Raw genomic sequence first — 24,174 nt, 5'->3', positions numbered from 1 at the left:
GCTGCCAGGGATCGAGGTGCTTGCGTGCGCTCCTGCACGCCTGCCAGGCAGCTGTGCTTGACCTTGTGTTAAGGCAGGATTTTACCCTGTGTGAGATGGGTTTTCAGGGCTGTTTAACCAGTCAGCTCTGGAGTGACCATCCGTGTTTAAGGTAGGAATGGGAGGAAACAAGCAAAGCATCCATGCTTAAAGCATCTCCTGCACATGTGAGGGACTGCAGCTACTGTGACCTGGCCACCCCTGCCTTCACACAAACCCATGCTGGTAGGATCCTCGTTAGCCACAACTACAGAAAGACCTTGTTTGCAAATCTGGCAGGTTTGGGAAATGATCTGGGGTCTACCTATGCAGCAGTCCATGGGTCTTGGCACCACAGTGGGTGCAAACCGTAGCTCACTGGTCTAGAGACCAAACCATGCCTCTGACCAGCAGTGGGAATGAGGTGCCCATCACTTAGATGGCTGGGATTATCCAAGCCTGAGTGATAAACATATAACAACAAGTGAAGGAAGGTCATGTCTTGAGCCTGAGCCTGGTTCTCTTTCTTTTTTGGGAAGTTGGAAGGAGATCCCATCTGAGAGTTGGGTGGATGTCAGATCTCTTGTTGACTCAGGCCACTCTCTGGCAGTTGTTTTCATTCAGCTTGAGCACTGGGTAAACAGATGGCTGGGAAATGTGAAACTCTTGCTTTGACCTTGCTGTCATCACAGGCATCAGCCCAGGAAAGTGCAAGCAACGAAACACAGACCCACTGGCACAGTGCAGAGAAACACATAGGCATGGTGGGGATAAACGTGTGGGGTGAGCCCAGGTCTTCTGGAGTCATCTGTTTTGGTTTTCAAGGAGTGAGAACAAGAAATGGAACCTTGTTTGGAGAAGAGTTTGTGCTGTGATTCCCTGATTAGAGGTGTTGCCAGAAATATTAAATGAGATGCAGTAAAAGTTGTTTTCCCCCTGCTGCATCATATTTAGTGGGGACAACTCAATTCATAGCTGGTGGCTAATGTGTGCTTCCACCTGTGCCATCTCTTCATGGCTCTGGGTCTCAGCTCAAGTAACAGCAGTTGGTTTTGGAGGAAACAGGGACACATTTTAGTGCTATGAAGCACAGCATCATTCCTCGCAGTCCCTACCAAACTGCCAGGTATCCAAACACTGGTTTGCTACTCTGTGTTGAACTGCAGGGCAGAGATTTAAACATTCAGCTAAATGTTCTTTTTTTAACCCCCCCTTTTCTTCTCCTGAAGGAGCTGTTAACAGCTTGTTAGAACATTTAAATGCTTTTGAGAAAATATGTTGGCAGTAAGCTCCTGGTATTGTTTCAGCTTGCCCCAAAATTCCAGATGAATTTCCCATTGGTAGTTTTCATTTCTGATTGGAAAATAGTGAATCATTGAATCACAGAATCATAGAATCAGTCAGGGTTGGAAGGGACCACAAGGATCATCTGCTGCCAACTGCCCTGCCTGGGGCAGGGACACCCTACCCTAGAGCAGAGTGGCCACAGCCTCATCCAGCCTGGCCTTAAACACCTCTCCAGTCATGGGGCCTCAATCACTTCCCTGTGCAACCCAATCCAGGCTCTCACCACTCTCATGCTGAACAATTCCTCCTCACTTCCACTCTGAACCTACCCATCTCCAGCTTTGCTCCATTTCCCCTAGTCCTGTCACTCCCTGAGAGCCTAAAAAGTCCCTCCCCAGCTTTTTTGTAGGTCCCCTTCAGATCCTGGAATGCCATAAGAAGAAGGTCACCTGGGAGCCTCCTTTTCAGCACACTGAACAGCCCCAACACTTTCAGTCTGTCCTCCTAGGAGAGGTGCTGCAGCCCTCTGAGCATCCCTGTGGCCCTTCTCCACGGTATAGAAAATGCTAGATGAAATCTATAAAATAAAACCACCTACTAGGAATTAGTTAAATGAAAATCTTTGCCTTATAAACATTCAAAAAATTAAGAAAACCCTGATAAAATTTTCTTCTTTAACTTCTGCATTCCAGCAATCTGTATAACCTGGTTCCAATGATTTGGCTCCAAAAATTGGAGAGGTGTTAGGTGATCCTGAGGGTCTTTTCCAATCTGGATGTTTCTGTGATTCTGTGATTAAATTGGATATTAGGAAAAATTTCTTGATGCCCAGGGAGGCATTGGAGTCACCATCCCTGGAGATGTTCAAGAAACATGTGGACATGGCACTTTGGGACATGGTTTGATCACAGAGCCACAGAATCAGTCAGGGTTGGAAGGGACCACAAGGATCGTCTAGTTCCAACCCCCTGCCAGGGGCAGGGACACCCTACCTTAGGTCAGGCTGCCCACAGTCTCATCCAGCCTGGCCTTAAACACCTAATGACTGTAGCAGTGCTAGGTCAGTGGTTGGACTTGATGATCTTAGAGGTCTTGTCCAACCAAAACAATTCTTTGATTCTATGAAATGGGAGATCTGAAAGGTTACCTGGGGAAAATATGACAACACAAACTCCTGCAACTAGAAACAAACAAAAAAGGCAAACAACAACTTGAGATGTCTGTTGTATGAAGGGTATAGCTCAGTCACTTGTTCATTTTTTTGCCTGATGCAGAGAAATCAGAAATCTTTGCCATCTTGTGATGGCTTTTCAGCTGATTGGTTCTTGGGCATTTTTTCAATGTAGTTGTGGACCTTTTTATTCTGAATTTCAACCTCCTGTCCACACACTTTCTCTCTTAGTTGTGTTTCGCAGACCTCCTAAAAGCACTCCCTGCAGGTCTCATGTTTAAAAGCACAGAGGAACAGTCCAGAGAATCATAGAATCAACCAGGTTGGAAGAGACTTCAGGCTCATCCAGTCCAACCTAGCACCCTGCCCTAGACGGTCAAGTAGACTGTGGCACTAAGTGCCTCATCCAGGCTCTTCTTCAACACCTCCAGAGACAGTGACTCCACCACCTCCCTGGGCAGCCCATTCCAATGCCAATCACTCTCTCTGCCAACAACTTCCTCCTAACATCCAGCCTAGACCCCCCCGGCACAACTTGAGACTGTGTCCCCTTGTTGTGTTGCTGGTTGCCTGAGAGAAGAGACCAACCCCAACTGACTACAACCTCCCTTCAGGCAGTTGTAGACAGCAATATGCTTTGTAGTTTCCATCAGTTGAATGGAAACATGGACTCTTGGAGAGCCTGATCCAGGGAACAACTCACCCTGGAATGGTGTTGGTCCCAAAAGCACATCTTCTTGGCCTGTGTTGAGGTGTGTAGGACACTGTTGAGCAACCATCCCCTGCCATTGTCTGTATCATTCCAGCCCTGCAAGGAAGCAGGGACAAGCAGGTTGTCAATATGGCAGATGTGCTCAGAAGGGTGTGGGTGGAAAGATCTCCAGCACGTACACAGTTTTCAAATGCTTCTCATCCAAGCTTTACTCTTCCTACTTATATGAACCTCTGGACCAAACACAGAACTGGGTTTTGGGTCACCTCATACTAGAGCGCACCAAGATGTGTGTCATTTGGCTTTGGGCATAGATCTAACTGAGATGTCCCTCTGTGCTCACAGTGCAAACACTTCCAGGACACATCTCATCCTGCTTTACAGTCACCATCCACAGCAGGAAAAGTGAATTGCTCTAGGACTGCCTATTTCTCACCATGGATGGTAGAAGCAATCAAAGCTGACCTGTGCCTTGTAGACACCCAAGCTGGCATAAATCCTTCCCAAATTTTTACACACAACTTTGTGGTGGATGGAGGCAGACACAGCAAGAGCTGTGTGAGGCTGCAACACCTCCTCCCTGCTCAGCATTCCTTGTGGAACGTTTTCATCTAAGCCTCCCAGGCAGCCCAGATCCTCCTGGGATGCTGCTTCATGGGATTGAAGTCTTCTCATCCCTTTATCCAGGCAATACAGATCCTCCTGGGATGCTGCTTCGTGGGATGAAGTCTTCTCATCCCTTGATCCAGGCAATACAGACCCTCCTGGGATGCTGCTTTGTGGGATGAAGTCTTCTTATCCCTTGATCTTCTCATTCTCTGTGATCTGTGTTAGATAGTATTGTCCTGCTCTGGCGGGGGGGGGTTGGACTCGATGATCTCCTTGGGTCCCTTCCAACCCCTAATATCCTGTGATCCTGTGATCTGAAGCCCTTGTATCAAGATTGAGTTTACAACAGGGATTAAAAAATACCATTTTCATGGACTGTGGATTAATCTCATTCATGTTGGTGCCTGCAAGCAGGAGTACAAACCACAATGGATCCTTCCCAAGAGCTTTGTCTTGTGGGTTCCTAAGTTTCCTTGAAAGAGATTCCCCAGCATCTCCCTGGTATTTGGCTTCATGACATCATTGCTTACAACTCTTTAGAAGCCTCGTGGTCACCATGGCAATGTTGAAGTTGTTACTGGCCTGGGCTTATTACATCATAAAATGAGTCAGCCTCAGAATGAAAGGGCACAGCCTTTGCCATTGTTGGATTTAATAACCTGCAATGATGAGATAATGATCCAGGTTCTTAATGAGCAGTGGGTGTTAATGAGATGTTAGGAAATAGTTTAGTAACAAAGTCTGTGTGATAATGACAGGCTGTGATTTCCAGAGGGTGACCATCTTCCACCTTAAATGGGTTGAAGAGGCTCACCCATAGGGGCTTTCACATCCATTACTGAGACCCTGCAGGCAGCAGACATGGAGAGCTGCATCCAAATGCAACAGAGCTGGGAACTAAGATCTGCATGAACACGACCAGCTTGAAGCCTTGGGCACCTCCAAAGGAAATGGTTCCTATAACAACCCAAACTTAGAGGAGGGCTGGAACTTGAACTCCTTCCCACTCTTGCACATCACTTCCCAGCACATATTAGGTCTGGTTCAGATGTAAGCACATGATTCTATTTCTGCTGGACAGACTTGAGAAGTGGGACACTTTGAACGCCATGAGGTTCTGCAAAGCCAAGTGACAGGTGAAAGGTTGGACTGGATGGTCTTTGAGGTCACTTTCAATTAGGTATATACTGTGATTCTGTGTCCTGCAGCTGGGATGGGGTAATCCCTGGTATACAGGCTGGATGATGAAGGGACTGAGAACAGCCCTGAGGAGAAGGATGTGGAGATACTAGTAGAAGAAAAGCTGGACATGAACCGTCAAGGTGCACTCGTGGCCCAGAAGAGAACAGTGTCCCAGACTGCATCCCCAGCAGCATGGATAGCAGGTGAAGGGAGAAGATTCTACCCTTCTGCTCCAGTCTGCTGAGACCCTACTTACAGTGCTGGGTCCAGCTCTGGAGTCTTCAGCACAGGAGAGACATGAACCTGTTGGAGTGGGGGTGGAGCAGGCCACAAAAGCGATCTGAGGGCTGGAGCCCCTCTGCAGTGAGGACCTGCTGAGAGAGTGGGGTTGATCAGCCTAGAGGAGAGGAGAACAATGGGGACACCTTGTTACATCCTTTCAGTACTCCGTGCCTGGAGGTCTTAAGAGAACAAGTAGGCACTTTGGAACATGGTTTAGTGACCATGGAGATGTTGGGTTCAATGCTGGACTTGGTCTTAGAAGTCTTTTCCAACTTTAATGATTCTGTGATTCTATGAGATTTAGACTAGATCTAAGGAAGACTTTTTTTTACAATGAGAGTGGTGAAACATAGAATAGAATAGGATAGAATAGAATAGAATCAACCAGGTTGTACAAGACCTCCAACATCATCCAGTCCAACCTAGCACCCAGCCCTAGACAATCAACTAGACCATGGCACTAAGTGCCTCATCCAGGCTTTTCTTCAACACCTCCAGGGACAGCGACTCCACCACCTCCCTGAGGCTCATGTCCAGCTACTATCCACCAGTACCTCCAGGTCCCTTTCTTCCTGGCTGCTCTCCAGCCACTCTGTCCCTAGCCCAGATCACCCAGAGAGGTGGAAGATGCCCCATCCCTGGAAATATTCCAGGTCATGTTTAGAGCTCTGAGCAACCTGCTCTAGCTGCTTATGTGGACTAGATGACCTTTAGAGGTCCCTTCTAACCCAACCCATTCTGTGATTCTGTAATTATCTGGAGAAGGGACTATGGTAAGTAACATCTGCTAGATTTTATGCTGGCAGCAGCAGGGCAGGCCCCCAGAACAGGGTGAGCCTTGCACACACTTTTCTTTCAAACCAGCAGGATTTTTGTGCTGTGTATAGGTGCCTTGCCACAGGTGGTTTTGGCATCTTGCTTAGAGATGGAATGACCTAAAGTAAAGTTCAATATCTTGTGGATTTACACCCTAAATCATTCTCAGGACATTCAGATGCGAATTTCACACCCTAAAATAACAGAACAAACAGAGAATCATAGAATCAACCAGGTTGGAAGACACCTCCAAGATCATCCAGGCCAACCTAGCACCCAGCCCTAGCCAATCAATTAGACCATAGCACTTACTGCCTCATCCAGTCTCTTCTTCAAGACCTCCAGGGATAGCAATTTCACCACCTTCCTGGGCAGCCCATTCCAATTGCAAATCACAGAAGTGTTCCTTTGGTGTAACTAAAAGTACATGGGAGTAGGAGGCACAACCCAACATCAGCCTAATGTGAATATTGGATTCTTGCAGTCACTGGCAGTGCCAACACATGGATTTTGTGTCTTGTATCTGTACCTATCAACCCTTTCTGTTGAGCCCAAGCCTGAGATCTTGCAGCCAGATGTTATTTCAAGGAGAACCAGTACAGATTTCTGAGACTGGAACATCCACAACCTCTTGCCATCGAATCACTGAATGTTTTTGATTGGAAAAGAACTCTGAAGGTCATCAAGTCTAGCCATCAACCTTATTAAATCATGGCCCAGAGTGCCAAGTCTACACATTTCTTCAACATCTCCAGGGACATTGATTTCACCATCTCCCTGAGCAGCCTGTTCCAGTGCATGACCATGCTTTTGGTAAAGAAAATTTTCCTAATATCCAACCTTAACCTCCCCTGGCACAATTTCAGACTATTTCCTCTCACTCTATCACCTGATACTAGGGAGAAGAGAATCACCTCACTACAACCTCCTTTCAGGTACTTGCAGAGAGTGATAAGATATCCCAAGTCACCTTTTCTACAGACTAAACAACCCCAGTTCCCTCAGTTGCCCTTCATAACACTTCTTCTCTAGACCCTTCACCAGCTTTGTTGCCCTTCTATTACCCTGTAACCACTTTCAAAACCCCATATTTGCCTCTGCATCCTCTAGAGGAAATGATATCTGTTATTTAGCCTGTTTATGGAGTGAGTTTCATTTATTGCTAGTCTTCTAAGGTCATGAACTTTCACAGGACATTGCTCAATCCCACTGGACCCTGTTTCTGAGCAGAGCTACCAGCCTTGAGAAACATCCTTGCTCCAACGGATGTTGCAGTTCAGAATGTTATTTCCAAGTGTTTTGTTGAGCTTTTAGGAGAATTATAGCATGTAAGTCTCAAAAAAATCACAGATGAAGCTTCTTTCCATTTCATTTTAAGTAAGAACGTTGCTCTGGGAGGCTCCTGGGATCAACAGGCCTGGAAGGTTTGTTTGAGCTCATTAAACCAGGCTACTGGACACCCCATCATAGACCTCTTGAAATCTGGCCTTGAACTTTACTGGCTCTTCCCAGTGACCCTCCAAGACCTGGTCACAGTCAGGGGCACCCATGTCTTTCTGAGGATGATGGAGGAATGCTTGGGTGCTTTTGCTCCTAATGTAGGGACTGAAATTACATTGAGGCTCTCATCCTTCCTTCTTCTCCATTTTCATCACAGCCATGCAATATGCTTGCAGCTCTCTCAATTCCTTTCCTATCTGCCTTTAACCTGATCACAGCCAAATACCTCTAGTTAGGGCAAAGCCATTGGACAGTTCTAAGGTTCTAGACCGTGCTTTTGCCAAGAAAGGTTGGATTCTGACTGATAGTCCATGGTTCTGTGAGATCATAGAATCATTAAGGTTAGAAAAGACCCCTAAGATCATCAAGTCCAACTGTCAACCCAAGACCACCATCCCTGCTAAACCATGTCCCAAAGTGCCATGTCTACATGTTAAATCTGACAGCTCAAAAGGAAAGAAATTAGGTTTGGACCCTTATCGCCTTGCTTGAAAGGCTCCTAAATGAAAATGAATGCAAACAAATTACTTTTCAGAAGGCTGAGGGCATAGCATGACAAAGGGGTGGCTACAGGCAGGATTTACAGCTCCTGAAATAGTTGCACTGAGTGCAATGGTGACAGCATGCAGAGAAGCTCAAAGCAGAGAGCTGAGCAAATGCAAGCAGGTTCCCAAGCTTGAATTGGTCGAATGTGACTGGAAAAAAAAAAAAAACAAAACTCAAACCAAAACTCTAAGGAGCCCATTTTTCACTAGTGGTCAGCAAAATGATTCATTTTTACAGCCTGGGTAGCACCTACAGTTGCAAGTGAGGTCATGTGCACAAGAGCTGCTGCCAGCACAGTGTTTGACAGGGGCTGATAGAGCAGGCTGAGCGCTGCCCTGTGCCTCAGTGGGGATTTCCCTCTCTCTCTGGGGCTCAGCACTTGTTTGTCAGCGTGGGAGAATGAACTCCTCTGAGTCTTCCCCTTCTCTCCTTGCAGCTGTTGTAAAGGAAAGCTGCTCCCAGCGGCACGCGTGGGGCAGCTCTGGGTGCTTGCTCTGCTGGTATGTCAGCGCTCAGCTGTTGTTAGGGGCTGGCTGCATGTCTTACAGTCAGGGAAGGAAGACATTTCATGAGCACATCAGGTCCAGTTACGGTATGCAATAGAGTCAATAACTGGACAGCTTGTCCTTAGCCAAGAACGGGTGTTTACACCAGTGGGTGATGGGAGGAGCAGCTCCAGGGCAACTCCAACACTCAGCGTTCCCTGCCTTGCCCTGATCACTTGTGAGGGCTTCAGCCCTCCCAGATGCAGACCTGAGACGTGTCAACAGGGAGGTCTCCTCTGATTTCAGGGTAGGGGACTGCAAGTCCCATGCTGAGCAGCCTCCTGGTATCTTTGTGTGCCTGGAGCACTGTGTCCAGCTCTGAAGTCCTCTGCGCAAGAGAGACGTGGATCTGTTGGAGTGTGGACACAGGAGGCCACAAAAATGATCACAGGGCTGGAACCTCTCACTGTGAGGTCAGTCTATGAGAACTGGAGTTCTTCAACCTGGAGAACAGAAGGTTCCAGGGAGTCTTTCTTGCAGCCTTTCAGTATTAAATCATAGAATCACAGAATCAACCAGGTTGGAAGAGACCTCCAAGATCATCCAGTCCAACCTAGCACCCAGCCCTATCCAGTCAACTAGACCATGGCACTAAGTGCCTCAGCCAGGCTTTGCTTGAACACCTCGAGCAGTGGTGCCTCCACCACCTCCCTGGGCAGCCCATTCCAATGGCAAATCACTCTCTCTGTGAAGAACTTTGGGGTCTATAAGAAAGATGGGGACAGCTTTTTCTTAACAGAACTTGTGACAGGGCAAGCAGTGATGGTTTTAAAGTAAAAAGGGGAGATTCAGAGTAGGTAGAAGGAAGAAACTTTTTTTACAGAGAAGGTAGTGAAACACTGGCCCAGGCTGCCCAGGAAAATGGTAGATGCCCCATCCCTGCAAACATTCAAAGCCAGGATGTCTGGGGTTCTGAGCAACCTGCTCTTCTTGCAGACATCCCTGCGCATTGCAAAGGAGTTGGATTTTGGAAAAAGGCCCCTTCCAACCCAAACCATTCTATGATTCTATCAGTTCAGGGAACTACCTCGAAATCATACTGTGAAGAAACTATTTTCCCTGCAATTCTGTTCTTCTGTGGCTGGCAGTGTGGTTTATGCTGCAAACTTGGTGCTATTGAGGAGGAAAAGGAACATGAGATTGCAAAGGCAGGAAAGGTGAAAGGCAAGAGAGGAGGAAGAGAAAACCATCTTGTAAAGAGGAGAAGAAAACTCTTCCATGGCAGAAACACCCTGATGGGTTAGGGAGGGAGATGTGTGAGTTCATCAGAGTGTCACCCCCTGCAGCTGGATGATGGAGAGGGTGAGATAAAGAGAGGTAGTGGTGATATCCCAGTGATGTAGCAGCAGTTCACACTTCACTTCTCCTGTATTTATTCTTGCAATTAAAATACCTGGGAGGGGAGAGGGGAAGGCAGCTAATTGTGCAGGTCCAAAGAACCATGAATTCCAGCTGCTTCTCCAAACCCCAAACATTTTACACCTTTCTAAACCCCTTTTCTCAGTAAACCTGAGGGGAGAGGGGAAGGCAGCTAATTGTGCAGATCCAAAGGACCATGAATTCCAGCTGCTTCTCCAAACCCTAAACATCTTACACTTTTCCAAACCCTTTTTCTCAGTAAACTTGACCTTCAGCAGCTTTTGCAGGCCTTGAGTATCTGCAAAGAAAGCGTGAAGACAGCTCAGCATCTAGTGGTCAAGAGGAGTGGGCAACCACTTGGCTTCTCTGGCCTTTCTGAAAGCTCCTGGTTCTCCTAAATACATTGCTGAGAGTTTAATTGGCATCTCCAGAATACCACAACAGTTTAGCCTCGTTTGGATTTCTTTGTGGGTGTGAATACGTGTATAAATACCACTCTGTCAGCCCAGACAAATCATTTTGTCTGTTTAAGGTGGGCATTGTTCATGCACTAACAAGAACATGGGCAGCTCCTGACTTCTGCAACCTGTGTCCCAGAGCCAGGAGAAATCGTTGTTCCCACATCCCAGACCAGTAAACTAAGGCTGTGCTGAAAGCTGCTGTCATTAGCACACTTATGGCTGCATCTATGTACTTGATGTATCCACAGCTCCCAGATTTTGGCCTTTCATGTCTCTGAATTTTAAGCCACATCTCTGAATTTCAACCAGATGTTAACCCACATATCTGAGTGTTGACCATGCAAAAAGTTGCTGGATGCAGTGTTGGATCACACAGCTTGGATTCCACCAAGCATCACGCACATTACCTCCTGTCCCCTCCGTGCCACAATCTAAGGAGACAGTCCGTGTTGCACTGAACGTAGGCATGAATGTGACTTGTCCTTTCCTTCCCAATTTCCTTCAGAGGAGAGGAAAAAAAAGTAAAACAGAAAGAAAGGGGAGGATGAATCATGGCTTAGTCAGAGTTGGGGCTCGCCAGCGCAGTCACTGCATTTTGCTGCTGGTGAAGGGTGCCAGGGGAGGCTGGCTGGTAACCTCTTGGTACCAGCAATTTCTTTCAAAGAAGATAGGGAATTTAGCCCAGAATTGTTATATTTGGGCTGTATCTAGAATCTAATTCCACTATTTGAGGTGGGTTGCTAGGTCATTTCAGTGAGAAATAAAAGGACAAAATAAAAGCTTTGGCTTTGGTGTTCTTGAAGTCCATGGCTAAGTAAACTCAGTAAGAGATCACAGGACTTGGGAAAGAAACTCAAGCATAGAAAAGTAATGATCTGAAGAACATGAGACCCTTAGAGGCAGAAAAGACTGGAAGAAGCTTTGAAATTGTCACAGGATCACAGCATATTAGGGGTTGGAAGAGACCCATGGAGCAGGACCACACAGTCTAGCACAGATCACAGGGGAACACATCCAGACAGGCCTTGAGAGTCTGCAGGGATAGAGACTCCACAACCTCTCTGAGGAGCCTGTGGCAGTGCTCTGGGACCCTTACAGTCAAGAAGTTCCCCCCTGTGTTGAGATGGAACCTCCTGTGCTGCAGCTGACACCCATTGCTCTTTGTCCTATCCCAGGGAGCAGTGAGCAGAGCCTGTCCCCCACTCCTGACCAGCCCTCAGGTGTTTATAAATATTTATCAAATCCCCTCTCAGTCTTCTCTTCTCCAGACTAAAAAGCCCCAGGTTCCTCAGCCTCTCCTGATAAAGCAGTGCCCTCCAGTCCCCTAATCATCCTTGTAGCCCTCTGCTGGACACTCTCCAGCAGATCCTTGTCCCTTTTAAACTGAGGAGCCCAACACTGAAGACTGACCCTGCTGGTGCCATTCTCACTAAAGTGGGATTTTTCACCCTTTTCTGCCAGACTCCCCTCCCTCCTGCTGCCCTTCCCTCTCCCACTTCTCTGAACCAGCCACTTTTACTCCTTGGATGCTTGAAATAATTTTTGAACCCATCTACCACCGAGACCTTCAGCCTTCAAACCCTCACATTGCATTTATCTCCCTGTCCTTCTGCATTTGCTAAATCCCTGCAGGTTCCTGTGATGGGGTGAGCAAGGCAGCACCTCCCGGTGATTTATTCTTCCTGGCACGTCTCCCATCACCTGGCAAGGCAGAGGATGTGGGACAGAGGTCCTGTTCTCCCACGTACCTCTTGCTAACTACACTGACCCCTGTCGCTGACTTCATTTCACTGAGCTAAGCACCCTGCGGGCTCCTCTCACAGCAGCTGCGAGCAATGAGCTGCTTTGCCGGTCCCAGCTCTATTTTTAGAGGTTCGTGCTTTTGCACAGCACGGTTCGAGAGGGGGGGAAAAAAAACCCCACACCTCTCTGGATGCCTCTTGTGCTGCCCTGCCCAGCACGGTGAGTGTGCCTTAGAAACATTGGCGATGCTGCTGCTGCTGCTGCTTCCAGCTGACCTGGTGGTGAGCAGCTGGGTGCTCGTGTCTCTGAAAACCAGGCCATTTATTTCGGAATGGAAGCTTTCCGCTCCAGTTATTTAAGAGTTTTTAAGCCAGGAATTACTGGGTGGACGTAATTTGAAGTGACTGTGATTTGGATTCAGGCGGGGTTTCGTTTTCAGGCTCCTTTCGACAGTGTGGGGGTGGTAGGTTTTTGAAGAGAAGGAGCTGTGGGAGGAAGGGACATGCCCGAAGTTCTCATCCTGTAACATCACACGATTTTTGTTCCTTGTTCTGAGTCGTGTTTTAGCCAAGAAGTGAATTTTCACTGCCCTTCGTGGGAAATGACCAGGGATTTGGGGGGGAAAAGATCCCACCAATTTCTACCCCTTTCGTGGGATAGATTCTGTGCAGAGTGGTCCAGGGAGTGCCCTAGGGTCTGACCTCCCCCAACCTTCACCACCTCAGCACTCCCCCTCCTCAACTTTCTGCCCTCCAAAGCCCAGATTTTTCGTTTTGCTTATAGCAGCTGATTCTTTAATTAATTAATTTATTTTTCTCCTATGAATATTTTTTTTACTGAGTAGGAGAGGGCAGGATTGTGCATTTTTTTACCCCATCCATCTCATCTCCATGCAAGGAAAAGCCCCCCAGAATAGTTTATTTTGGGGTATAACATTTAAATATATTTATTAATTATATTTTATAGTAATATTACAATGTTCTATCTATGTTTTATATAATAAAGTGTACTACTACCAGTAATGTAAACTATATTTTATATACAGCAAGAAGGTAATGCTGCATTATGTAGCTTTATGTATGTGATGTGATGAAAAATATAGAGTATAATATATAACACATAATATAGCATAAATATATATCAGTAATATTATATATTACTAATATTATATGTTTAATATTAACATTATATACAATATTATCTATTCCACATATTATTTATTATGAAAATGTATCTATCTGTCTATCTACCTATCTATCTATCTATGAAGGGAGGCTGTAGCCAGGTGGGGGTTGGTCTCTTCTGCCAGGCAACCACCAAAAGAACAAGGGGACACAGCCTCAAGTTGCACCAGAGGAGGTCTAGGCTGGATGTTAGGAGGAAGTTGTTATCAGAGAGAGTGATTGGCATTGGAATGGGCTGACCAGGGAGGTGGTGGAGTCGCTGTCCCTGGAGGTGTTCAAGCAAAGCCTGGCTGAGGCACCTGATTGATTGGCTAGGGCTGGGTGCTAGGTTGTACTGGATGATCTTGGAGGTCCCTTCCAACCTGGTTGATTCTATGACTTAATATAATTCCCGTTCTTCATCCCCATCAAAGTAGGTGTTCCAACCTCTACACCTCTGTTTCCATCCTGCTGCATGGACCTCACCTCTCCCCCACACCTGGCTACCCAGCAGGACCCACCCCCCCCAGTACTGTGGCTTAGATGGAGGGTGAGGGGAGAGCACCACCACGTTTGGGGCTTCACCATCTCCAAAGGGATGTTTTGGGTGTTCCCAGCACCTCTGTGCTTATGAATCGCAAAGCTAAGTTTAAGTGCAGAAACTTGGCCAATGAATGAATAATTATGATAAACTAATAAAAGAATGGAAATAATAATGACAATAATAATAAAGTCATAATGGTTTAAACCAAAGTTTTAAACCAAATGAGAAAGAAAATAATACAAAATATCAATTATTGAGCAATAAATAATAAACAAAGATCAATAAATAAATATTATCACAGAATAATTATTAATAAATAATTAATTATCGATATGTAACACAGGGAAGATATAATGGGAAATAATAAATACTAAAAAAAAAAAAAAAAAAAGGAAAAATTGATGGAAAATAATACAATTTCAATGTTGAAATTTGTTAATGATATGAGTAGTCCATCACACACGTACACAAAAAATTCATAAGAATGGTTTGGGTTGGAAACTCCATTTAGTTCAACCCCACTGATTCCAGAGCAGGGGCATTTTCAACTAGAAAATTATATATATTTATATATATATATATATAAAAATATTTAGCGCAATAGAAGTAATTAAAACAAAAAGGTATAAATAGTTAAATCAACACAACTAGAAGAATTGTCATAATCGCGCCCGTCTGAGAGCACCTCCTCTCTGCGGAGCATCCCCAGGGCTGTCGCTGCTCCATAGCCCCTCGGAGCCCAGGGGAAAAGCTGCAGGGGATACGAGCCGCCTCCGTGGCTCTGGGCGTTTTGCGCGCCCGCGGAGCGAGGCGGAGCGGGGCGGTGGCGACGGCGGGCGGAGGAGGAGCCGCAACCGGAGCATCCCCTCCGGGGGGGGCGGTCCGGTCTGGCTCGGCACAGCCGGGTGCGACGTGAGCGACGTGCCGGAGCGCAGACCCCGGCCCCCGCCGCCCCTCGGCCCGGGGCGAGCCGTGGAGAGGGGCCCGGGATGTGTTGGGGGGAAGGGGGCAAGGGGAGCGCTGTCGGAGCCGCCCCCCTTCAGCCACCGGGGCATACTTGGGGTTAGTGTTAGGTTATTTGGGGAGGGGAGTGTTGAATTCTTGCGGATGTTTTATTTTGTTTTAAATTATTTCTTCAGGTTAACCTCTTCCCCACTCCCCCATTATTAATATTTGTTTTATTCAAGTTTATATATATAATATATAATATATAATTTCTTCCCCGCTTTTCATTTTCCTTTTAATTTTGTCATTTTTCTTTCCTTGATTTTATTTTTTCCTTAAAAAAAACCCTCAATTTACTCACATCCTTACCTTTGAAATTTTCTTTTCCTTTTAATTTTGTCATTTTTCTTTCCTTTATTTTTTCCTTTAAAAAAAAAATCAATTTACTCACATCCTTACCTTTGACATTTTCTTTTCCTTTTAATTTGGTGATTTTTCTTTCCTTTATTTTTTTCCTTAAAAAAAAAATCAATTTACTCACATCCTTACCTTTGAAATTTTCTTTTCACTTTACGTATTTATTATTTTTTTATATTCTTCGTTATTTTTACTTTTCATTTTGAATTTTATGTTATTATTTATGCTTTTATTGCATTAGCTAAACTACTCCAACTTCCTACGTTTTATTTCCAACCCGTTTTACTTAACTTCATTTTTTGCCACGGTCCGGTTGATTGGACAGGGCTGGGTGCTAGGTTGAACTGGATGATGTTGGAGGTCTCTTCCAACCTGCGTGATTCTATGATTCTGTGATTCATACACAGTCCCTCACTCTCTCCATCCCGCATACCCCATCACCCATCGCTGCTTCCACGCTGTTCTCCCGTCCCAACGCGTGTTTCCCTAGCCGCACCGCCAGAACAAAGCCTCCGCGGGCTGCGCGGCGCCTCCTTTGTCCCCGCTGCAGTGCGGAGGGACCGGCGGCAGGCGGCAGCGCGGGCCAAGCCCCGCCGAGCCCCGCACCCCCCCCAACACATACACACACACCACACTTCACACATCCCTCCTCCCCCCCTCCCCGCCCCGGAGGGCGGGAGCGGCCGGGCGCCGGCCGGCCCCGGCGGGCTAGAAATAGGCGGCAGCGCCGGAGCCGGCACTTCGCGGGCGGAGCGAGAGCGGAGCAGCAGTACTACAGCCACCGCCAGCGCAACTACTACCACCACTACTACTAGCAGCAGCGTCGCGGCTTTCCTGCAGCAGACAGAACCAGGCAGGGCCAGCCCTTTCTCGGCTGATTTTCTGTTCAGATTTTCCTCCTTCATAAAGGATTTTTATTTTTTCAAACTAAAAAAGGATTTTTTTTTTTTCATTTTCTTTTTTTTTCGACATTCAGAGCGATACCAAACCTAGCAGCAGGACTCGCCCTCTTGCTCCTTCCTGAGCACACGCCGCCGCGGCACTTGCGCCTTTCCTGCCGGCTTTGTGCTCTCAAGCCCCGGCCCTCCTCTTCCTTCTCCTCCCCCCTCTTCTGCCGAAAGCCTTAAAGAGACTCCCAGCAGCATCCGAAAGCGCCGAGGTCGCTTCTTCAAGCCTCCCCCGTAACCGACCACCGCAACAAAACCTCTTTTTTATTATATATATTTTTCTACCCTCCTTCCCTCTCCCCTTCTTTTTTTCCCCCCTCTCCCTCAACCACCGCAAACGCTTCAAGGTGGACGCGGAGCGCAAAAAGACCTTGCTTTTAAAAATGCCCATGGAGCTGACGCAAAGCCGCATCCAGAAGATTTGGCTTCCCAATGACAACCGCCCGGCGCTGCCCCGCCGCTGTGAGTACAGGCATCGCAGCGGGGTGGGCTCGGCTGGGTGGGATGGAAGCAGCTTCACCTCCCCCCCCCCCCCCCCCCCCCCCCCCCTCCCCTCTTCTTCGCACGCCGGTGGGGGATGCTTTTTGCAACGCCCTTTCCCGTAATATCCGTGCAGCATCCTTCTTTCCCCTCCCCCCTTCCTCCAGCATCATCCTCGTGTCCGCATCCCACCCCATCCCATCGCGTGACTCACTTCCAGCCCTGGAGCTGGAGGAAGGTGCAACCATCACATGAGCGCCATGGAGCGGAGGATGCGGAGAGGCGCTGTGACACGAGTGTCCTAATTTCCACCCGCCTTCAGCCCTGGGATTAAAAGGGAACCGGGTACCAGCTCGGCTGGGATTTCTGAGGGATTCTGGCACCTTGCTCTAAGATGTACTTGTTTAAGGGGGGGATGCAGGATGAGGTCAGTGGATTTGGAAGGAAAGCCACCAGCAGTTTACACTTTACCCTGTGCTATGCTTGGGATGTCAGGAAAAAACTCCCTCACGGAAAGGGTTATCCAGCATTAGAACAGGCTGCACAGGGAGCTACTGGAGTTACCATCCCTGGGGAGATTTAAAAGAGATGCGTGAATGTGGTATCTGGGGAGGTGCTTTAGTGGTAATAGCTTAGCAGTAGTGGTGGGATTGTGAGCTCTAGGTAAGCGGTTGGACTTGATCTTAGACTTCTCTTCCAGCATCAACAGTTCTATGAGCTGGGAGTCAGGTGGAGGGGAGGGCCGAAAGTGATGCTGAGACTTCTTCAGTGTTTCCCCTTCTTTTCCAAGCTCTGGAGCATTTTGAGGGCTTAAAACCAATTTCTGCGCTAAAGAAAAGCATTAATCGCACATGCAAACGCTTGGGTCGTGCCTGTGTTACTATAAACCAACTCCTGAATCATAACACAGTGCTAAAGCTCAAGAAGCAGCTCTTTTAAGTCACCCAACAGCTACACCGGCAACCTGCCAGTTGTGCAACCTCGTGTTAACTCCCAACTCAGCGTCGCAGCAATCTGCCGATGTGGGGATGCAGAGAGCCGGGACTGGGGCGGGCGGAGGTGAGGAGGTGGCATTTCATCGCCTGGCAAAGAGATGGAAGTGGCTTGGGTAGTTGGGTGAATCAGCCTTTCCGATGCGTTTCTGGAGCGCTCAGGTTTAAAAGGTGCTTTGGATATTTTATTTCCTATGTCTGGAGAGCTCCCTTAGAAAAAAAAATTAGCACTAAAATCAATCTCCTGTGAATTTGCCACGTGTTGTCACCCTGTGGCTATGGGGCAGGCAGGCAGCAAGGGATGTCTGAGCCCTACAGCAAATGTTTGCACATGCAAAGGCAGCTCTGCAGCAGAAGATGAAGAGGAAATGGCTTGAGGAACATCTGGATTGCCACAGGGCTTTGCTTTTTAGCGGCGGGGGTTGAAATAATCTGCTGGCTTCATGCTCTGCAGATGTATGGGTTTGACTTTTTTTTTCTTTCCCCTCAAGGACTCGCACCTTTGAAAGAAATCCCTCATGTGCATGGACCCTCCCTGTGCTTCTTGCTGCTTTAGCCAACTAGTTTCTCAGAGGAGAGAATTCCCTCCCTTGGCAGAGCAGAAAACTAATGTACTTTATTATATTAAGACACTGAGGGACTCATTAATTCTGTAATGTGGCTTCTAATTATTTTCTCTCAGGGTGGGAACAAGCCGTGCTGGGCACCTTTCACTTCACGCTATAGGAGGAGCTTTACTAGGTTTTTAGGTTATTGGCTTCTTAGATTGTTTTATTTTAAACCCAAAGTGACTATTTTAAACTCGAGGTGTGACTAATTCCTCAGCAAAGCCGCAAAACTGGGTGGGATTGGAGGTGTGACAAGAGAAGTGAGGGTGATGTGGTCCTTGAGGGCGGAAGAGGGAGAGGGAGCATCCCTAGGAGCATCCTGCCTGGCTCTTCCCTGCAGTAATTAGCCCGATTGTCCGCTTCCTCGTCAATGGGAGGCTGGAATGGCATCGGAATGATTCCTTCATCTGGCCTTTTGATGGCGATCCATTCAATTGCTGTCAAGCTGCACGTCTCTCACGTAGGGGCTGGGAAAGTCAAGTCGTCGCAGGCGACTGAATGGGCAGAGCCAGGCGAGGGGAGGGGGCTCGGGTGGAGTATGATAGAAAAGGGAAAGGACCTGCTGCTGCTTTTCTCCTATGTCTTCATCTGGGTGGCAAAAATACGCCGGCGCTGTGCGCGCAGAACCAAAGTCAGCACGTTGGCAGGTCCAACTCGCCTCTGCGCAAGCGATGGCCAGAAATGCCTTCATGCTGCAGCGGTGGAGGTGTCTGGGAATTGCAGTGGGAAGAAGCTGGAAACGGGGAATGTGAGACTAACACAGAAGGAGTGATGTGGGCTTATGAGAGCAGAAGTTGCAGAGGAATGTTTCTTACAAGGAGACAGTAAAGTGCCTGGAACGGGGAGGTGGTTATTTTATCCAGCCTTTTATAGGAGCATCATTTGTTTATTTATTACTCCTACCTGCTCTGGTGAAGCATGAGAGCACACCAACACCAGCTTTCTAACACACAGAAGGCACAAGTGAGGAGCTACTTCTCAATATCCTCACTGAACCTTTTTGAAAGTCCTGACCTTGACTTACCTGGAGAGATAATGAGTAATGAATATGCACTGAAATCCCAGAGAGCTTCTCAGCTCTGGTGAAAAGAAATGATGAATTGAGGCTTTGTGAAGCTCCCAGAGCAAAACACTGGTTTCTCTTACATCCCTCATGCAAAGTTTTCCGGAGGCTTTTGTGATTTAGCTGAGATTGGGCTCAGGTTCCCGATAAAAAGGTGCACGTGGTGTTTTGGGAAGTATTTTCCAGGTCTGTAAACAGGTGCTTTTTCATGGTTCAAGAATCCTTCCCTTTAGTTTGGCAGCGAACTAAACTGTGTGGAGGCTGCTCAAATACAGGTGTTTAACCCTTTGGAGGTGGCGTGTGTGTCATCTCCGGGACCATTTCACCTGCCTGGAGCCAAGAGGATACAAACAGTACCTGTCATTGTCCCCTGTGGCCCCATATCCTCCTGGCTTTGCTCTTTGAGATCCTTTGTCCGCTGGCAGGTGGAGAAAGAAGGACTTATAAAATTCGGGTCTTATTTGTTCTCCCTTCATTTGTTACATGGCTGATTTTTGTGCAGAAGGAAGAAAGGAGAGGACTTGTATCCATGTGTTAGTTGAGAATATCAGACTGCCAGGGAAGGAATGGAAATGTTGCATTTTCGGTGCACATCACACAAAGGCAGCGCTTACTGCCGGAGTCCGTGGGAGCTGGCCCAGGCTTTTGAAATGCGGCACTGGGGGAGATGCAGTTCACACAAAGGGAGCAGAGTAGGCAGCTCCAGCCTCAGGAATGTGGAATATTTACAGGAGGGAAAAAAATTTACCACTTTTAGGTAGTTTTCTCATCTCTTGCCTGCTAGATGTGCTTTGGCAAGGCAGCCAAGAAAATGATGGGTGGCTCTTCTCTGCCTGCCTAGGTACCACCACCATAACTCTTCCTCATGGCCTTATTTTAATTTCTTAGAAGAGAGTTGTTTTGCCCTTCCCAGATCTCCACCTAAAATAACCCTGCCCCAACCTACCACCCTGTTTCTATCCCCGGGATGCCTCTGAGATCCCTAGATCGACTAGTCCCACCTGCGGGCAACCGGGTCGGGCAGGCAGAGCTCTCCACCCAGACCGTAATTAAGCTGTGGTTTTATGGCTCTGCCACCAGCCACTCACTCCCTGCATTCCTTTCCTGTGAGGTCTCCGGCCTGCCTGGGTGGATTGAAAAGTGGGTGAGAAACCCCCTGGAGGGTCTTGCTGATTGGGTCTCTTGTCGTGTCATGAATGGAAGGCAGGCTGGCTAATCCAAATTCCATTAGGCATCGTTAAGATCTTCCTTTTCAGTATTTAAAGCACTTGGCTTTGTGCCTTGGTCTTTCATGTGTGCAGCACCGTGTGAGAAGCAGTTCTGCAGGGCGAACCTTGGAGAGGAGCAGGAATGAGATGTGGAAGAGGGATGAAGGATTCTGTCGTGGGAAAGGGATGCTGCCACATTACATAGTCCGTGTGATCCAAATGGTCCAGACACATCCTATGCTGCTGGAGCTGAGCTGTGGAGGACTGAAAAAAAAATCCCTTTCCCAGTCCTGCAACCTCAGCAGTTTCCTTCAAACTGTGCCAGGAGTTCACTTCCTAAAGGATTTATGGAGGGAGAGCCTAGCAACCCATCTGTTTGCCTTTTGGCCATGCAGTTCTGGTGAATTGGAGAGGGATTCCTCTTCAACCTTGTCAAGGCATCACTAGATGATGGATCTGCATTTATTTCCAGCTGTTTGACATGGACCTTCTTTGCAACAATAACAGAACCCCATCTTGAATCAGGTTTATGAGAATAAATAGGATAAGGAGTCACAATATACCTGCTTTTAAATGTTAGTGGTTCTGCAGTTCTGATCACCTCCTTGTCTTCAGCAGAAGCAGTTATCTGGTTGCATTTGCACCTGTATCAGCTTAAAAAGCCAGCATCATTTCTGGGCACAAAGTTCTTGGTGCAGACCTGGTATCTCAGCACAGAAGTCATGCCTGAAGTGTACTGCTGCAATAAGTGGACCAAAGTCCTTGACCACCCTCCAGCTTTTTATGGACTTGGCCAAACCATGGGCATGGGTGGTTGTGTTTGATCCAATTTCTTTTTTCCAAGTGGGGAAATGGAGGCACAGAGGTTCTTCAAGGAGCCTTGGGCAGCTACTGATTCCTTGCCCACTTTGAGGTCATCCATCTGGATATTCTTCTTGGCTGTGGCTGTCAGTCTGTGACTTCTGTTCCCCAGTTTGGGTAGCATCAGGGTGAACCGGGATCAGCATGGCTTAGCTGGGACAGTTGTGTCTCACTGGTTGGACAGCCATGGAACCATCCACAGTCCCCCCTGCTGTAACAGAAGGTCATTCAGCAGGTCCCATTGCAAAAATTGCTCAGTTGATGCAGCTGTTCAGTGTTTTGGTTGTGCAGCTTCATGAGGGGGCCTGCACAAGAGATAGTGCAGAGATGATGGCGAGCAAATAGCGTAGGCTTTGGGTTTCCATGAGCTGCTGAAGGACTTGTGCAAAGGTTGGGTGAAGAAGGAGAGCCTTGTGGGGCTGATACAAGATGAACTGGAGGATTAACTGCTGCTCATGGTTTTTGTCTTCATAGCCTGTGGGCCACAGCTTGCCAACTCTCCCACTGTGATAGTGATGGTTGGCCTCCCAGCCCGTGGGAAGACCTACATCTCTAAGAAGCTGACTCGCTACCTCAACTGGATAGGTGTCCCAACAAAAGGTGAGGTTCTCACTGACTACCAGGGCAAGCACAGGATCTGGTCGTTGGGAGCTGCCCTAAAAGCACAGTGCCTTGAGGGGTGGGAGATCCTAAGGGCCATATATTACTCCTATCACTTCTTCTTCAGTTTGAATGCTGAGAGATGTCCTTGTGTCTTTAGATCTAAGGATGTGACTTCTTGGCCCATTACTGGGAACAGCTATCTGCAGAACCTGTGCAGCTGAGTTGAGTGCTGACATCAGCTCCTGACTTTAATGTTCTTTACCTTTCCTATGCAGTTTTCAATGTGGGAGAGTATCGCCGTGAGGCAGTGAAGCATTACAGCTCGTATGACTTCTTCCGCCCCGACAATGAGGAGGCCATGAAAGTCAGGAGGTAAGTGTAGGTGCTGCATCCATGTTCTCACTTGGGTGGTAAAAAAAAAAGGCTGCCAGCATGGTTAGTCAGGTTGTTTGGGAGGTAATGGGCAGAAAAGTTGACCTCAAGCTTGAATTTTTGCTGCCTCCCCAAGGAGGGTCTGACTTGGGCATCAGGGGCTGAAAAGTGAAGCTTTATGGGCTTGGTAGCTTCAGGGTCACCAAAGCATCTTCAGGCTTGGTGAAGTAGGGTATAAGGTCTGCCACGAGGTTTGGTCTTTGCTTCTTTATCTACCATTGCTTCTGCTGTGAAGGCTGGCATGCTGCTCAGTCCACGTGGTCCTTGTGTTTACAACAGACTGAGGGTGTCTTTCTTAGATGTTCCTGGGGAGGGGTGGAGGTGGGGGAGGAGAAACTGCCACTCCTGCCTTCCTTTGTTGAGCTCTGTGTGCTGGCTGTCACAAGCATCTCTGAGGACATCAGGACCATGTGTGTCTCCCCTTTTGCAGGCAATGTGCCATGGCTGCCCTGAGGGATGTCAAGCTGTACCTGACGGAGGAGGCTGGGCAGATTGCGGTAAGCCTAATGTTCTGAGGGGGTTTGGCAGAGGTGCTGGTTCTGACAGCACCGTCCCTCGTGAAGTTCACTCTGCCTTTCCTTCTCTGAGGAAGAGAAACTAGGCTCTCTGGGTGCTAATCAGAGTCCTTGCTTTTAAAGGTATTTGATGCCACCAATACCACACGGGAGAGGAGAGGCATGATCCTAAACTTTGCCAAAGAAAATGGATTCAAGGTTGGTACTACTGAGCTGCTGCCTGTGTTGTGCTCTCAGAATACCTACTGGCACAAATGCATTGTTCTTGCAGTGCTCCTAGGTAAAGGAGGTTTTTCTGCTTCCCTCATTTCCAGTACTGAGAAGGAAGGGATGAGAGTGGGTTAGAAGGCAGCTCTGTGGTCAAGAAGAGAAGAGGTTGAGTTGAGCAAGGAGTTTGGTTGAATGTTACAAAGCTTATTGGTGGTTTTCAGCTCAGCTTTGCTTCGCTTCACAGGTATTCTTCATTGAATCTGTCTGCAATGATCCCACAGTAGTTGCCACCAATGTTATGGTAAGTGTGTTGCTTCTGTCTTCCCTTGGGATTTCCCACCCACAATCAGTTGGTCTCTTGTTTGAACATCTTGCCAGAGTTGGTTGAGGATTAGGAGGCTTTTATCTTTCTATAGTCTGTTTGTCCCGGGATGAGAAAGGAGCTTTTGTCTCCCAGGGCCACCTGGAAGTAGTGACAACAAAAGTTGTTGTAGTTTTTTGCCCAGTTCCTTTCTACATTACCTGTGTTTCTGTTGATGTCAAGCAGGGAAATATATTTGGGATGCTTTGCTGACTCTCACTTTTTGGAAGTGATGGCTGTAGTTAGACTGTTCACCGACTCATCAGTGAACACTCACACTTGCTCTCTTCAGCCATATGCAGCTTCCCAAAATCCACTGAGGTCTACTGGGAGAAGGATAGCAGCTCAGCTTAGTTTTCTTGCCACAAGAAGAAGTCTTGTCTGGGAGAGCAGCATAAAACCTTGTCTCTCCTTGATGTAGATGTGGTGCTTAGAGGTACAGTTTAGGGGTGGCCTTTGCTGTGCCAGATTGATCAAGGCACTTGGCTGTGCCTTGATCTTCAAGGTCTAAATTATATATAGGTTACATATCATAGATCTATTATATGTGTGTGTGTGTGTATATGTATACATATATATTGCTGTCTGCAACTA

The 24,174-nt window shown here is 47.5% G+C and overlaps 1 protein-coding gene across 9 annotated transcripts in view; it reads left to right on the top strand.

Moving 5' to 3' along the window:
* Positions 1-24,174, top strand: part of PFKFB3 (6-phosphofructo-2-kinase/fructose-2,6-biphosphatase 3) — a 58,652-nt gene that overhangs the window by 15,888 nt on the left and 18,590 nt on the right. For 7 of the 9 annotated variants that reach the window (XM_064142713.1, XM_064142711.1, XM_064142710.1 and 4 more), the window contains exons 1-6: positions 16,542-16,709; positions 21,934-22,059; positions 22,338-22,434; positions 22,925-22,991; positions 23,133-23,207; positions 23,464-23,520. In XM_064142713.1, coding sequence (XP_063998783.1) covers positions 16,631-16,709; positions 21,934-22,059; positions 22,338-22,434; positions 22,925-22,991; positions 23,133-23,207; positions 23,464-23,520 — 501 coding nt within the window. In that variant the 5' untranslated portion in view covers positions 16,542-16,630. Of the gene's footprint in view, positions 1-16,541; positions 16,710-21,933; positions 22,060-22,337; positions 22,435-22,924; positions 22,992-23,132; positions 23,208-23,463; positions 23,521-24,174 lie in introns of those variants that run through there. The other 2 variants (XM_064142704.1, XM_064142712.1) reach the window with 2 other exon arrangements.

This window comes from Pogoniulus pusillus, chromosome 4 (assembly GCF_015220805.1).
Source record: "Pogoniulus pusillus isolate bPogPus1 chromosome 4, bPogPus1.pri, whole genome shotgun sequence".
In the NCBI taxonomy this organism is placed as follows: Eukaryota; Metazoa; Chordata; class Aves; order Piciformes; family Lybiidae; genus Pogoniulus; species Pogoniulus pusillus.
This window is presented reverse-complemented; position numbering and strand designations above follow the sequence as displayed.